Source organism: Phocoena sinus, chromosome 10 (assembly GCF_008692025.1).
Source record: "Phocoena sinus isolate mPhoSin1 chromosome 10, mPhoSin1.pri, whole genome shotgun sequence".
Taxonomy (NCBI): domain Eukaryota; kingdom Metazoa; phylum Chordata; class Mammalia; order Artiodactyla; family Phocoenidae; genus Phocoena; species Phocoena sinus.
In genome coordinates, this window is record NC_045772.1 from 15,986,543 (window position 1) to 16,002,687 (window position 16,145).

Genomic DNA, 16,145 nt, shown 5'->3' on the forward strand with positions numbered 1-16,145 from the left:
TAAAAATAAAAAAAATTAAAAAGAAAGCAGGACTAGCTTTGGTGCCATAACAACCTCAGTTCAGATACTCTCACTGTACGAACCGATGCACATAGAGTGACTGAATCCCACAGAGTGGCAGTTTCACTAAGTATAAGATGGGAATGATCCTGCCCAGATCACAGGTTTATGAGGCTATGTATTGAAAAGACTGAACACAGTGGAAGTGTTGTATAAAATGTTTTCTTCTCCTATGCAGTCCTGGGGGAAGGGGCAGAAAGGGGAATGGGGAGAAGGCAGGTCTTGGAAGCTACTAGGGGGACACAAGAAGCAAGTGCTCGAAGCACCTTCTGTTTATTAAGCTTTTACAGCATGCCAAGGCCCTGTGTGGACCCCTTTATATGCATTAGTTCATTTAATCCTCACAAGACCCCCTAAGGTAGGTACTCTGCATGATCCCACGTTACTAACAAGCAAACTGAGGCTCAGAGAGGTCACGTGACTTGCTGAATTCACACATCTAGCCCATGGCAAAGCCGATTCTCACTAAGTCTATGGGATTCTATAGCCAGAGCAGTTAATGATTGTATCAGCGATTGCAAACTCCCTGCTATTAATGATTGTATCAGTGGACTTCCCTGGTGGCGCAGTGGTTAAGAATCCACCTGCCAATGCAGGGGACACGGGTTTGAGCCCTGGTCTGGGAAGATCCCACATGCCACGGAGCAACTAAGCCCGTATGCCACAACTACTGAGCCCGCATGCCACAACTACTGAAGCCCGTGCACCTAGAGCCCATGCTCCGTAACAAGAGAAGCCACCACAATGAGAAGCCTGCGCACCGCAACAAAGAGTAGCCCCTGCATGCCGCAACTAGAGAAAGCCCATGCGCAACAACAAAGGCCCAACATAGCCATAAATAAATGAATAAATAAATGAATAAATAAATATTTTGAAAAATGATTGTAACAGTGATTGCAAACTGTGACATGCTATGCAATGGAAGGGGCTGTTACTTTAACACCCAAGGTTTTTATGCTTAACCTATTGTAAGGAAAATTATGTCTGTAAGTAAATAGGTATGAAGCCTTTGATGATATAAGATGTCAGATTTGCCAGAGTAACTGGCAGGCGGGGGATACCTCCCCAGTGGTGGTGCCAGGTTGAACTCAGAAGCTCTGAGAACAATTAGAGATGAAAGGAACGCCTGACATGAAGGTGCCCCCGCAGGAAGGGGCCCCCGTGGGTGTCCTCAGTCAGCAGTCTGCTACCAAAGTCACATCCCGGTGCCCCTGACAGCCAGAAGCCCACCGACACCCGTGACAGTGTGCTCCAGAGAACTGCAGCATGAGCGGCCATCTCCCCCAGGATCAGGGGTACCTTGACCTCCTGAACTTCGTTACATAGTAGAGCAGGTGAGCTAGGATGGACACCACTGAGGTCCTCCTTCTAACTCCAGGTCTTAGGAGGCAAGGAGGCAGCCTGGCTTTGAAATCAGAATAATCTGTGCTCAAATCCTCATTTGACACTAGCCATTTGGCCTGGACATGTTACCTAGGCTCTCTGCACCTTGGTTTCCTCTTCTGTAAGATGGGGAAAATAATGCCATCAGTTAGGTATGAGAATTAAATGAGTTAACATGCATAAGCATTTAGCACAGTGATTGGAAAAGATTATAAATGTTATTAATCTGCTATCCGATTTCAAAAAGGGAGTCACTTGATTAAAAAAAGCAATTAATAATTTTGAAAATAATTCATTAAGGCAGCCTGCCGTCAATTACCAAAATAATTCGTGTAGTTCCCTCCTTCTCTCCCATCCTCCCTCTGTCCCTTCCTTCCTCCCTTGTCTCTTTCCTTCCTTCTTTCCTTTCTGTCTCTCTTCATTCCCTTTTCCTTCATTCTTTCCTTCTCAAAAACAATCTATGTATCAATATATAGTCTCCAGGTACTATGTACAATCATACGGCTTTGGTGTTTTTTTCCCTTTCTTCTTCTTTTTTACGTATGTCTCAATACCAAGAAAAACTCTGAACAGAACGCAGACCCACAGGGAATCCTTTTTTGAGGTTCCTCATCTCTTGGATCTCTCTGGACCCCTCTGGACCTCTCTGCCCTGCATGCTTTCCCTGCTATGCTCGGGGCTCAACCAGCCCGAGTCAGGCTCACGCCTGTTGCCAGTGAGACCAGGTCCAGGCAGGCAGCTCTCCCCGCTCCCAGTGCCTCCTCAGCAGCGCCCTGCAAGGTAGCCCAGGCGGAGAATGCCCTGCAGCCTGGGCACCCGGAGGAAATCCCAACAAAGCAGGCAAATAATTCATTCTTCTAATCACAGCAAAGTTTTCAAACTTTAAAACGGAGACTTGATTAGAAGAAAAGCTGTTTTTTTTTTTCTAAAAGCCTGGCATTTCTGAAAAGGTCCCCTACCCAAACCACAGCAACCTCAAAAACTCTGCCCACTGAGTTGAAAATAAAAGTTCATGGAGACCAACGGCCCTCTCACAACAACAGCTCAACGCTTTAGAAATCTTCTTTCCAATGCTTAAAAGTTTTCACATTTTAACTGAGGGCCTGAAGCCCTCTGGGATCTTCCTTCCTTGTAAACTCCCAGGGCTTTCTCAGCCAAAGTTATTTACTTTTTTTATGATGTCTAATAATGCTTTGTGGAGAAACTATTTTGTTTTTGTAAAAGGAGCCATCAAGTAAAAAAAAACAACTCCTAGAAACAGAAATTTTAGCTTTTTTCGTAGCCATATAAGAATGATACAAAATTACTTGATTTTCTTTTCGGTAGAACAAAGAACTTATAGAGGCACCCAAATTCTCCCACTGCCCCCACTCTACATTTGTTATCAGCAGTGGAACTGAACACCACAAAGAAAACACGGCGAAATATTCAAAGTGATCAATCAATTCCACCATAAACAGATCTGCGTTTATGCCATGGGCCCAATTCCAGAACTTCATAAAACCCCAACAACTTCAATAGGAATTTCACCTACCCATGAGCTCTGAGAACCAGTTCACAAACTATAAATACATCACATGTATCAACACCCCCAAATTTAGACTCATCGTTCAGAAAAAGATGATGTGGAGCTCAAATATCAGCCCTGCTTTTTAAAAAAATTATAAATTCTGTAATTGTAACATTCGAAGAAACGCCTCCTTCTTCAAAAGTGTAATATTAGCTTGAAATGACTTCATAGCCGTCACAAGATTCAAAACAAACGTGTTAACATAAGTTTCTCCACGAAATGCGTTCGTGCCTCAAAAATTGGCTGCTGGCGGTATAATTAGCAATCACTAATCACTCTTTAGATTATTCAAATGACAGTTCAAAATCTAGTTCAGGAGTAGTTCACTCGTGCTCACTGATACTGCATTTTCTCCAACATGATGGATTCAGGAGATCAATGCTTATGAAGTAGTAATTCTCCCTTCCAATTAAATAAAAATCTGCTATATTCATCAATCTCACTTAGGCTGCGTCTAAACAATGCTGACCTTTATAGCACAACTGGGTAGTCAGAAAACACGCAAGGCACTAAGCCCTAACTAACCTTCACTGGGTTGAAGCCTCTTCAAAGGCTTTCTTATTATCCCCTTGAGTTAAAGCAAAACAATCACAACAGTATAAACCCAACACGTCAAGGTTCACCTGTCTACTAATAATTATTGATGGCTCATAGGCAGATTATGCTTTTACATTTTATTGAGGATTAACCAACCACAGAAGTGGAAACTATACACCGATTTTAAAGAAATTCTGCTCTGAGGACCAGATCTGAGCACAGAAACCACGTAATCTACTGGCACAGGTAATTCAGCCCTGGTTGCCTAAATTCAGATCCTATTCAACTGAAAACAGAAGGGCTGAATTTCATTCTTTCTTTTCTGCTTTTTATGATCTTTCTCTCTCTTAAAGAAAGCTGTTAATATTTCAAAAACCCAAAAACCACAATGTAGATAAAATCAAGTTATAAAGACAGAAACAGAACAAATGGATATTTTCTCCTCACGTTAGAAAAATATGCAAGAAAGGCCAAAGAGCTAAACGAGTTTCCTGCTAAAACAAGTTTCAGAGAAAGACTCACTTGAAACTGGTTTCCCCTTCTTGGAAGTCAAGTGTAAAATGGTTCAGTCTTTAATAAAACAGTGATGCCTACACGTATTGGGCAGTGGGGGGAGGGCAGTGGATGAAGAACGCGGGCCATCACGTTCTAGAACTGGAAGGGCGTCAGGGGTTGTGCAGGGGCCTTCATCAGAGGTGTGCACCGTACGTCTCCTCCGAGAGCTCCATGGAACTAACTTTCTTGCAGGATTCAAATCCCAGTCAACAGGTGTTGCCTCTACAAAGACACATTTTCCACTTCCTTTAACAAACTAGAAAACGCAAGGGTGAAACCATGGCAAACAGAAGCACATAAAATGCCTTGTTCATGGGAAAGGTAGAGAAATGAAGATGACATGAATCCCTCAGCCTAAAACCTTTTAGAAGAGAATGATTCATCTTGACATGAGAATTGAGACTATGTCTACGTAGTACAGAAAACATCTAGATATGCTGAAACAATCTAACATTTTTTCAGCATTCTTATCCCCTTTTCCCAACTAGACACCTAGGATTTGGCACAGGAGGCCAGATAATTATTTTCAATCCTAGTAAGGTCTGCCATTTACTGAGCAATTTCTAGGAGCCAGGCTTAACTTAAAGCGCACAATCTCATTATATCCTCTTTTTGTTCTTATTGAAGTATAGCCAACATACAATATTATGTTAGTTTCAAGTGTACAACATAGTGACCCGACAAATACATTACCACACAATCACCACGACAAGTCCAGTAACCATCTGTCACGACACAAAATTATTATAGCATTATTGACTATATTCCGTATGCTGTTACAGTACATCCCTGTGACTTATTTGTTTTATAACCGGAGCTTGTACTTCTTAATCCCCTTCACTTATTTCACCCAACAACCTCCTCCTCCCCAGTATATCCTCTTAAGAACCCTAGAAGGTAAAGAGTGCATTTTTTCACAAAGAAGGAAGTTGAGGCTTGAGAACTTAGGTCATTTGCCCCGGGTCACACAGCTAGCAAGTGACCAAGCAGGGATTTAAATCTTGGTCTATCTGATTGCAAAGCCCATGTTCTTTTCATTAAAGCACACCCACATGTACCTGAAGCCATAGGGAACACATATCTGTGAATGACTTCTAGCTCTAATATATGGTTTGTTAAATTACCAAAAGGCTACATATATAATCACAGTACTTAATGGCTTCTGCCTCATTAGTTTATTCTGGCTGAGGTATGTTTGTATGTGAGCATGAATGAAGCCTAGACATTCACAGACACAAAGCGAATGGTAACTAAACTTCAAATGAATCCCCGAGAAGACTACAGTGCATTTCACATCTGTAATAAAGATGTGTCCCTTTATGTCCCTATTTTTGCCAACGATAATTTACAATTTTGTCTTCACAGTATAAAAGACTACCCTTAATGCTTTCTTACAGGAAGAAAATAGCATGCTTTTGCTAAAATAATATACGCTTTCATTGGACATCCTTTCCAACACAACCCTCTCCCTCGCTAAAACAAAAAAGAAAAAGACAGTATAGCCTTGTGACTAAGAGTGCGGATCACCACAGGTTAGGGAACTTACCCCCTTCAAGGATACCCTTTATCTGCCTCCACTTCCCATTGCATAGAATGGAATGGATAACAACAGTATCCCTAACATATACTTTAAAATACAACTAATAATGAATTTAAAGTGCTTAGTACATGCCTGGCATGTGAAAGGCACTTGACAAACATTAGCTTTAAAAATGAAAACAAAAACCTGGATTTATTACTTGCATTCTGTCTCAGGAAAGTTTGGCACACGCAATTAAGATCGATCTTGCTTCCCATGCAGTCAAGGTATGTCTCACAGCCCAACTTCTAGAGCTCAGAAACTTTTCAGTTTTGAGCCTGTTGGTTTCCTCCTTTAAACTGCGAATGGTAACAGTTCCTTCTCCATAGCGTTGTTGTGAGCATTACCTAGATAATGCATTTAAATTAAAGTGCTTAGCAAAGTGAAAACATATAGTAAGTATTGAATATATGTTATTTATTATCACTTTCGCATTGCAGACTCACAACAGCCCTATCAGACGGTTCTATCAATTCTGTAAGAAAATTGAAGCTCAGCGATATCTAGCTTCCATACCAAAGACACACAGCTTCATGTGGCAGAAAGGCACCCTCTGAAAGGTAGCAACCTCCCCACCACCACACTCTATCTTCATTAATCTAGATAGTGTTTTCTCTTCATAGTACATATCACTAGCTGAGATTATCTATATTTGTGTTTATCTGTTTGTCTGTCTAGAATTTATGCTCCAGAGGAGCAGAGATGGCATTTTAAAGCTCAGCATTTAGCAGAATGCAGGGCACATAGAAGACACATAGAATTCTTGAATGAATGGATGGATGAAACAAGCTAAAATTTGCCCAAAGTTTATACTCTACTCAACCCTTATGAGGCACTGCCTCCTACCACTGCCATCGTTTCAAATCCTCTTCAAAGCCAGAATCATATGACAACTTCAGAGATGTTTTCTCTGGAGCTCAAAGACACAACATTCCTTGCTCCTCCACTCTCATCCATGCATTTCCCTTCTCACCAAGTGGGATTCAAATCCACCTGGCGGCCAGCGTCATCACCAAGCCCTGCCAGGCTAGCGCTCTACCAGTGTCCAGCTGAAGCAGGCAGGGTGGGGCGAGGGAATGGGCTTTCCCAGTCTGGCCTCCGATCCAGCTCTGCTACGTACAAGTTGTGACCCTATGCAAGTTCCAGACCCTCTTTCATCCTAAAAAGGGACAACCCAGAACTGCTGTCAGGCTTAAATGGCTAATGTGTGGTAAAGTGCCTGTTAATGGGGCTGCCACATGGTGGGTGTATAACAAGAGAGAGCATCCTTTCCTCCAGGCCCCAAGGGGACACTATTTTTCTGTCTCTTGCAGCGCTCACCACTCTCAATATGTCCATGCCTTCCCTCATCAAAACGTTTTAAAGTCCTTGACAGTAGGGACTGTGGCCTTATTCATCCCCAGGCTCTGCCACCCAACAGGTGCTCAGGGAGCAAGACTGAATAAAACCTCCGATAAATTCACCCAAAGTAATTTTTTTAACTTTTACCTGACACCTCCAAATTATCTGTCTTTGAGTTATTCTCTCCCCTAACCTTGATAAAATTGTAAAGACATCTCAAATAGAGTGGGTGTGGGGAGAAGCAACGTCAGAGATTCTCCCCCACCACCACGTTTTCCATCCTGCAGAACCGTGCATCACTGGAGGGGCAGCTGAAGAGTGTCCCAAGTAACCTGTACAGCAGGCAGGGCAGGCTCTCAGGGGTCTATGCAAGTGGAGACCTGACTGTCTGGCGTCCAACTTGTGATGTCACCATTCCATACCTTTTCAGCCTTCTTTTTTTTGCACAGACACCAAGGCAAACACACACATCAAACTGATTTAGAATCATGATTTTGCAGTGTTGGAAATAGAAGCGAAACCCTGTGCCTGATGCAGGTCACAATAATACCTCTCTCGTGGAGCGCTTGTGAGGATCAATGTGTGATGAACTACTTTATAAACCTAGTACCAGGCACGTATCACAGACACGGGCATGTAAATTAGTCATAAACTTTCAGACAGACCGTGGCAATCTTTACATCCAATCCGTTCATTTACAGATGAGGCGACAGAGTCTGGGGAGAATGGAAGGACTCCTCTGCTGAGGGGTGGCCAGGTGTGAGAAGGGCCTCACCTCTTCCTAAAAGCTTGAGCAACGGAGGGTAAAGTCTGGTGTACTCTTGATAGCAACATCTCACCATATGGGCCAGTGTGGCTTCTTATCCAGCATTTGTGGGGGTCTGTGATGCTGACTTCACCACCCAGAGGCATTTCAGTGTTGACGCCGGGTACAGCCCCATAAAATCTAACGCCTTAAGGAAAGCACCTCAGGTGTAACTGAGAAAGGCAATTACAGGTCCTTAAAAGGGGGTTATTCAAGGTTCTTGACTCTTAAAATCTTAAATGACTTGTAAAAATATTTTAGTATATTATTCGTTTGGGGAGAGAGTCACTAATTGCGCAGGGGATCATAGTTCAGATAGTGGTAACCTGGGTTCTATAGTAAAGAGGGATACGTCTAACTTGTCAGAGAATCCCAGTCTGTGAGCTGTCTTACCCTTCATTTTACAGGCAATTAAAATTAATCTTGTAAAGGCTAGAAGATTTACCTAAAGTATCATTACAAGTGGCTGAGTCAGAATGATAACCCCGAGCCTTCCCCACTGTACAAAGGAGAAAAAAATTGGGAGGATCTTCTCTTCAGCACCCTCCCCACCCCTCCAAGATTTCTGACCAGGCACCTCCTTCTCTTCTCTTTCCCGCCTTATCCTAACCCCTTGCCCTTTCAGATCCAGTTTGGGCGGGGGGCGATGAGAAATTCATCTGGGGCGACCCACGGGTCGTGGGGAAGAAAAGCCAGAACCTTTCACGTTGGTGAGCCTGTGGCTCGTGGGGGGGGGGGGGCGGGCGCACTGCCCAGCTGGCGCCTAACTTCGGGATGGGGAGGGAGGCTGGACGAGAACCCGGAGGAGGAGGGGTGGGAGAGAGAGCGCGCAGGCGGGCTGAGAAAAGGTGTAGCTGCTGGAGAGAAATTAGAGACCTCGGCGCCTCTGGGAAGCAGGATGGTCCAGCTCTCACACAGCGGCGGGGAGGCCCCGTGCAAACTCCTCTCTCCTCCTCGTACTCGGCCTTTTGTTGTCGGCCTCTGCCTCTGGCTCCCGCTCATGCCCTCCGGTCCCCTGCCCCCCCTGAAGTCACCCCAACTGCACTCATAATATTTTGCTTTGCGCTGGGTCTGTTTTCCACCACCAACTTCCAGCAGTCTCCATGGCGACGCGCTGGGGAGCGGGGCGGGCGCAGCTATGGAAATCCCAGGGCCTAGTCGCCGAGCGGCCCCTGAAAACTTTTCCGGGTCTCCAGGACCTACAGGCCGGGTGGGAAAGCGCGCTGTCCCGGGCCGCCGCACCAAGTCGCGTGCGGGGCTCCCCGAGCCCGGCCTTCACGCCGCGTCCGCGCTGGCTAGTGCTGCAGCCACCCGGACTGGGGACCCGGGGACCACGCGGCTCTTAGTTGACCCTGATGCCAAACCCAGACGTCGGCACATGGCAGGTGGCGAGGGTGGCGCGAGCATGCCCCCTTTACCGGCCACACACACACACACACACACACACACACACACACGCACACGGCCGGGGAGGGCGAGACAGTCTGATTTGGGCGCGGGGGCAAAGTTCACAGCTCCGACCCCTTGTTCCCCGAGCTCGCAGTCCGAGTCCCGGGGCTGGAGAAGACGGCTGCTTTCCTAGGCCCGGGGCCTCCTCCCACCCGGGCGCTCTCTGCCCCGCCGGCCCCACGCCAAAGCCACTGAAGGTCCCCACCTGCGGGCCCTCGGAGCCAGGTCGGGCCTTGTGCTGAGCCGGAGGCCTGTAGACCAGAGTGTCTTCCCGCCGTTGTAGCCCAGGGAGCTCAAATCCGGCTCTAGGGGTGCTTTGGCCGCTCTGGGTTTTGGAGGTCGCGGCGGAAAGCGGGTAGAGGCAGAAGTTTCCAGGTCGGGTTCGTCACTGCCCCTCTGTAAAGCGCCGTCCCGTTTAACAAGAACCAACCCTTACTGTTGCGCAGGCGACCAACCTGGCCCCGGCCCACTTTGCACAAGTTCTCTGTGGCCTAAAACTCTACCTACTTTCCCCCCACCCCGCCCCTCGTTCTCGAATTTCCAGGTACCTTGAGTAACTGAGCAACGCTCGTCGGGGAGGGGCAGCCGGGATTGGAGCCACAGGCCACGAATACGTTAAGCGCCGGCGGAGGCCCGCGTGCGGACGGCGGGCCACACGGGGCTCGGCGCAGACTTTGCGCGGCGCGGGGCTGAGGCGCGAGCCGGCAGCGACGTAGCTGCAAACCGCGCACCGGGCGGAGGGCGCGTCAACCGCCCCACGCGTGCGCCTGCGGCCTCCGCCGCTCCCCGAGCCCGGCCGCGCTGCGGGCCTCCTGTGAGAGGAGCTCTGCTTTGTGGCACTCGGCGGCGGGCTAGGCCAGGGCCCAGAGTTGCGCGCCGGCTCCCCGGCCTCCTCCGACGGGGCATTGTCTCAGCCCTCACACTTGTTGAGTATTTTGGGAAAACTTGAGGAATATATTACCGCCTCGGTGCGCGGAACAAAGGGGCGCGTCTCCGCAGGCCACGCTGAAGAGGCCCCCAGGCGGACCACTAGAGCCCCGGCCCCCGCAAAACTGTCCTCCCGGGCCCGAGGCACGTTGCGGTGATTTTCCTTTTAAGAGGAAGGGACGGAGGCCTGGCCCACCGGCCGCTCCGACCCCGGACGCTCCGGACATCGCCCCAGCACTTGCTGCGAATCGATCGTTCCAGCCCTTTCGGAATGAAATAATAATAACGATAATATTCGTGGTTCTGCTGTAAGATTTGCGCTCAATCTGCCGTAAAAGGAGCAGAATCGAACTGCTCCAAGGAGCGCAGGTCTCAGCAAGACGGGGAGAAAGGACCTTTACATAAAAAGGGAAACTCCAAAGAAAAGCTAATTGGATTAAGTTCTCTGGAAGCGAGGTGAGGGAAGGTCCTGGACCGGACCGCGCCGAGCCGCACTTCCCTTGTCGTCGGTTTTGCAAGCCCGAGTGAAAATGTCACCTGGTGCGCCTCGTGTCATTTCTTCACGCTGCCGTTTCCCAGAACTTTTTGAGTTCAGGATGGCGATCTAGGGATGTCTCAGATTTTCGAAAAGGGGAGGGGAGTGGATGGGAGAAAAGATTTCAGAACCCGTTGCGGGTGTCTGCTGTAAGTAATGACCAGGTGTCTCCAAGACCACTAGCTAGAGGACAGAAAACAGAACGTTTCCACAACCCCGCAGCTCTCCCCAGAACGCACCGAGAAGCTCCAGTCGTGTGGAAGGGGTGGCGAAAACCCCCAGCTGGGCCATGGCTGGTGTGGGGCATGGAGACCCCAAGTCCCTACGTGAACCCCTTGCAAATACTTGGTCACAAACCATGCAGACATGGGTTTAATTTTGTTCAAGGATATTCACCTCTAAAGTTGGGGTGCCCAGGAGGTGCGTAGTGGCACTAACACTTGGCATAGCAGTATGCAGGGAGGGTCTCTTTTCCCTCTCTGGGCGCCCTCTTTACCGCCAGCGGAGAGGATCCAGCAGGGCTGGTCGCGCACCCGCAGCCGGGCGGGCGGCAAGTGACGCCTCTCCTTACCTTCATTTGTCATTGCACATAGTAAGGAGTTCTTCGGGGCTCAGCCTTTCCCCACTCCCAGGGGACCCACACCCACCCGGGGGAGCGCAGTGGAGAAGGACTTAGCTCTTGAGATCAGAGATAGATAATTACCCTGGAAAATCAAAGATACCCCTGGCCAGAGGGGGTGGGCGTCTTGTCCACCAGGGCCCCAGCAGAAGCCAGGAGAGGCTGGAAATCTATCTGCAAGGACGGAAGAAAAACCATCTGGGGCAATGCCCAGATGACCCCTACTCCCACCCCACATCCATTTCCAGCCTGCTTCGGAGTGGAGATGGGGAAACAATCGTGTGGTGTTTATTTGCTCAGGGAGGAGTCGCGCGTGTGTTAGGGGATGGCAGAGACTGGAAGGCACTTGTTGCTCCGCGCTGCAAAGTCCAGCAGCGGATGCTCGTAGGCATCCCCTCAAGCATCGCGTCAAGCTGCTGCCTCGGCCCAGGCTGCTCTCACTGCCCTGTTTCTGCCTCTCCCCAAGAAACTCCAAGGCTGCGACCAAGCCGGGATAGGACTGCACTGGTTGGAAGACTGCGGCTGGGGGAGGAGGTGAACTTCCAGAGAATTTCTTTCACCTGGAAGGAGCACAGGGAGCATAACTCTGATCTAGAAGTTTGGCGGCTCTTCAAAGGCGCTAGAACTGGGAGGTGGCGAAGACTCTACTGGAGAAAGAACCGAGACGCTGGGCTTTTTCGTTGTAAGAGATTCCTTGGCTTGCTTTCTCTGTTGTTACGGACGGCCGCAACCCCAAAACCTGATGCCCACAGCCAACAGACCCCAAAGTGCCGAGCAGTTTGCAGACCCAGACGCCAGGCCTCGCCAGCCGCTCAGCGTCTTGTCCTCCCTTCAGCAGAATTACAATCCCCAAGCGGAGCGCATCGTCGGGTGCCCCTTCCGGGCAAGGAGGCTACACCCCGCCTCGGACGGCCCGGGGCTCCCTCCTCCAGACCGGGCGCGGATTCCCCAGGACCACCGGGTTCGCCGCCGCCACTCCCTCCAGCTGCGCATCTCTACCAGTCGGAGCCTCTGTCCCCACCTCCCAGGCGCTGTGCGGAGCCGTCGCCCTCCCCCGCCTCTGGGGCGTTCCGCTCGGCTTCCTGGCCCTAGCCACCAGCTCCAGAGCGCACCGCTATTCCGGGGCCCCCAAACCGGGGGAGGAGCCGGGCCCGGGAGGGGGCGGTCGGCTCGCAAAGTTTCTGCAAGTGGCACCTCGAGCTCGCCGCGAGCCAGCGAATCTTTACATAACTTTGTGTCCGCGGCTAGCAAGAGCGCGCTCGTCAGCGCGCGCGCACACACACACATTTACACACACAGTCACACGCTTACACACGCGCACACTTCCACGCATCCGCTTACAGACATCGCACATCGCATGGGATTGAAAACTTCTGCAGGCTCCGTTATTTCCTGGGGTTCCGCTGTCAAGTTGACCCTTCTGAACTTTTTGCGACTCTTGCTGAAGTTCCCCTTCTACCTCTTCTTTCCCTCCCAATGTCTCCCCCCAACCCCCACCAGTAGGACTAACCTGTGGAATCCATGTCGGGTTCCTCCAGTAACCCACAATGCATGCTCTTCCCATGGACAGCACAGGCGCCCCCCAAAAGTCCTGATGTTTGGGGGTCCCCTGTGCTAGAGCTGCCCAGGGAGGAAGGGAGGAAGGAGGGGAGAAGGAGAAAGAGACGCAGAGAGTGCAAGGACGGAAGGATAAAGAAGAAAAGAAAAAGGCAGAAAGAGAAAGGCGAACAGAGAAAGAAGAAAAGAGGAGAGAGAGAGAGAAGGGAGAGAGCTCGGAGAAGGGGGAGAGAGAAAGAGCAAGCGAGCAAGGGGACACTCAGTAATCCAGCCGGGCAAAGCCAAACCCGTCAAAATGTTTGCGGATGTTTCATGGGAAAAAGCATCATTTTATAGGAGCCCCGATGGGAGCAATGTCATTGATAGGCCAGCCGGCCTGATGAATGGCCGCTCGTCAGATGGGGCCGTGGCGAGGCGCACTGTGAAGCCCATTGTGGGCCTGTTTTGAATAAGAAAAGCCGCCTCCGAAAAGGGGGGCTCAGAGCGACGCAATCCCAGCCCTCCGACTTCCCCCTTCTATTATAGCATTAGCAACGTTTTTCTTAAAGTTCCAGAGGCCTTCTCCAGCCTTCGCCCGGCACTCATTATAGGCGAAATCAAAATTGGCTTAGATGTGGCCCCCTCCCCCCTGCCCCCCTCCCCCGATCCGGCCAGGCGCGGCGCAGGCTTGGGGGGTGGGTAGGGGGCTCCGAGGAGCCTGGTGAGTCGCCTACGCGGCCACGAGTGGGCCCCACTCCTTTCCCGCTTCTCTTGGGCCCCCCAAGTTTGGTCCCGGGTTAGATTTTGAGTGGGAGCCCTGGGGATGAGGTAAGCCTTGACTCCCTTCCACGCGGATCCGCGGACACGCGTGGGGGAGTGGAGAGCGCTGAAAGGGGAGGGGAAGGGGAACTGCAGCCCTAAGACCCCACCCCCACCCCAGGCGGCGAGAAGGCCGCTTGGCAGGGAGGGTGTGAGGCGCTGACTCATCTCCAGAACTTTCTCTATCTTCTGGGTGTATCTGCCTCTCTCTCTCCGCCTGCCTCCCTGTCTCTGTCTCCCTCTGTCCTTCCCTCGTCCTCTGTGTCCCTCTAAGTCTCCGGTTTGGGCTGCGTGCGTTTCGGTCCAGCCCCTGCCCCCTCACCTCTTTGTCTCTCCCTAGGACTCTGCCCCTCTCTGTCTCTATCCCCCTTGGTCTCTCTGACACTCCCCGCAGCCCCCGCCTCTTCCCGTAACTCTGTCTGTCAGTCTGTCTGTGTCTCGGTCCCTTCCTCCCTCCTCCCGCCCCCGCCCCCAGCCAGCCACGAAGTTTGCGAGAAGCCCGGGCCTGCGAGTGGGAACGCGGTTTTCCCAGGGACCCCCTCCTCGGCTGAGTGTAGAGTGCAGAAAGAGGGGGGCGAGGAGCTGGGGGGCTGGAAGTGGAAGTGGGGGGGGCCGGCTGCGTCTCCGCGGGCCCCGATAAAGTGGCCGTTCGCGGGCCGGCAGCGCTGTGATTAGCATATGAATGGGGCTCGGCGGGCGGAAGAGAAAGGCGGATTACCCGGGTGCTTTGACCATGGACAGAGGCAGCGCCGGCCCGGCCGCGGAAGGGGCGGGGCGCACGGGAGGGGTCCCTAACTCAGGGCGAGGGAGTCTCTAACCCGGGACCCCAAGCAGGGCGCGACTTCCGCGGTCCCTCCGAAAGCCCCCCAGTCTGCCCTCCTAAGTGGGACAATGTTGGGATGGGGGGCGAGGGGCCAGCACGTGCCGAGTTAAGGTCACGGTGCAGAAGAAAAGAGGCGGCGCGGAACGCGGGCTGGAGAGTCCGGGCTTAGCGTATTTCAGAGAGCTGGGTTCGAATCCCATTCGGTAAATGCCTTATTCTTTATGGGCCTCAGTTTCCTCGTCTGTAAAATGGGGCAAAGTGTCCCCTCTCAAAGTGTGGGGTAAAATTAAACGAGGTAATGGATGTAAAAGGGGCTGAGTATTCGCTGTTCTCTCTACTTGGAACTCTCCTTACCATCTACCTCCCCCCAACATGTGCCCGCGTGACCGGCTCTTTCCCACCACCCTGATCTCAGCTAGCGTCGCCTCCTCGGAGTGCGCCTGACCACTCTGTGTGAGGCGCCCCTCTTGCCCCGGCCGGTGCCTGGTTCATTACCCGTTTGTTCCTGCAGGAACACCGTGCACAGCCGTTTGCTCAGAGCCCAGAGCAGCGCCAGGCACATTCTTTCCGGCCGCGATGGCTGGTGAAGGGAAGGGGGGTATGAAACCAACCAAAGGCGACGGTGGTGATCACCGCACGTGGTCGTGGTGTGCGTGGTGGCAAAGACCGCGGGATTCCAAGTCAGGAGATCAGAGAGGCCGGGTTCTCCTTTCGCAGCCTCCGTTTTTCCCTGGACGAAATGGGGCGGATGATAAAAACCTCCATCAGCCAGCTGCAGGGGCCCATTGGGAGGTAGAAGACTTGGCGGGGGAGCTTGACGAGGTGCCTTCCGGTGGTTGCAGGGAAGCTCGTGCTTCAGGCCCTGGGAAAATCCTTGAGGGATGCCAGGGGCCGGGTTGTCTCCAGAGGGCGGACGAGACTGTTATGGCTGTTGCTATTATTCTTATTTTAATTATTATGCACGCAAAGTTGGGGCGGGGTGGGCCAGACTCGCCAAGGAGGAGTGAGGAGAAAGAACTCATAGGTGGGCCGCGCAGATGCGTGCCGTGCACAGTCCAGGGCGCAGGCTAGGCTAGGCCCCTGCCCTGTGCTGTCTAACCTGGGAGGGCACTGCTTCTTAGACATGACAGTGCTGCAACACCCAGGAGCTTAAAGAAATGAATATAAGCACTTATCCATTCATTCTTTAGTATAAATTTTTGTTGCATACCTACTATGTGCTTAGCACTATTCTAGGAGCTGAGGATACAGCAGTGAACAAAATAGACTAAAAAAAAATCATGTTGGAGTGAGGTGAGATAGATAATATATAAAATATATAATTTGGTTATTTAGGATGTCTGATGATGAGTGCTATGTAGGGGGTGGAACATAAGGGAGGGCCTCTCTGAGAAGGTAACATTTGAGCTTTAAAATAGTGCTATCTGCTGTTGGTGGGAATGTAAATTGGTGCAGCCACTATGGAGAACAGTATGGAGGTGCCTTAGAAAACTAAAAATAGAGTTACCATATGATCCAGCAATCCCACTCCTAGGCATATATCCAGAAAAGACAAAAACTCTAATTCGAAAAGATACATGCATCCCAATGTTTAGAGCAGCACTATT

The 16,145-nt window shown here is 50.7% G+C and overlaps 1 protein-coding gene across 1 annotated transcript in view; it reads right to left on the bottom strand.

The window, feature by feature from the left end:
• RFX4 (regulatory factor X4) overlaps nucleotides 1-13,334 on the bottom strand; it is a 166,884-nt gene extending 153,550 nt beyond the window's left edge. The window contains exon 1 of the mRNA XM_032645833.1: nucleotides 12,871-13,334. Within this exon, the coding sequence (XP_032501724.1) occupies nucleotides 12,871-12,913 (43 nt within the window). The 5' untranslated portion in view covers nucleotides 12,914-13,334. The remainder of the gene's footprint in view (nucleotides 1-12,870) is intronic.
• Between the last annotated feature and the right edge of the window lie 2,811 nt (nucleotides 13,335-16,145).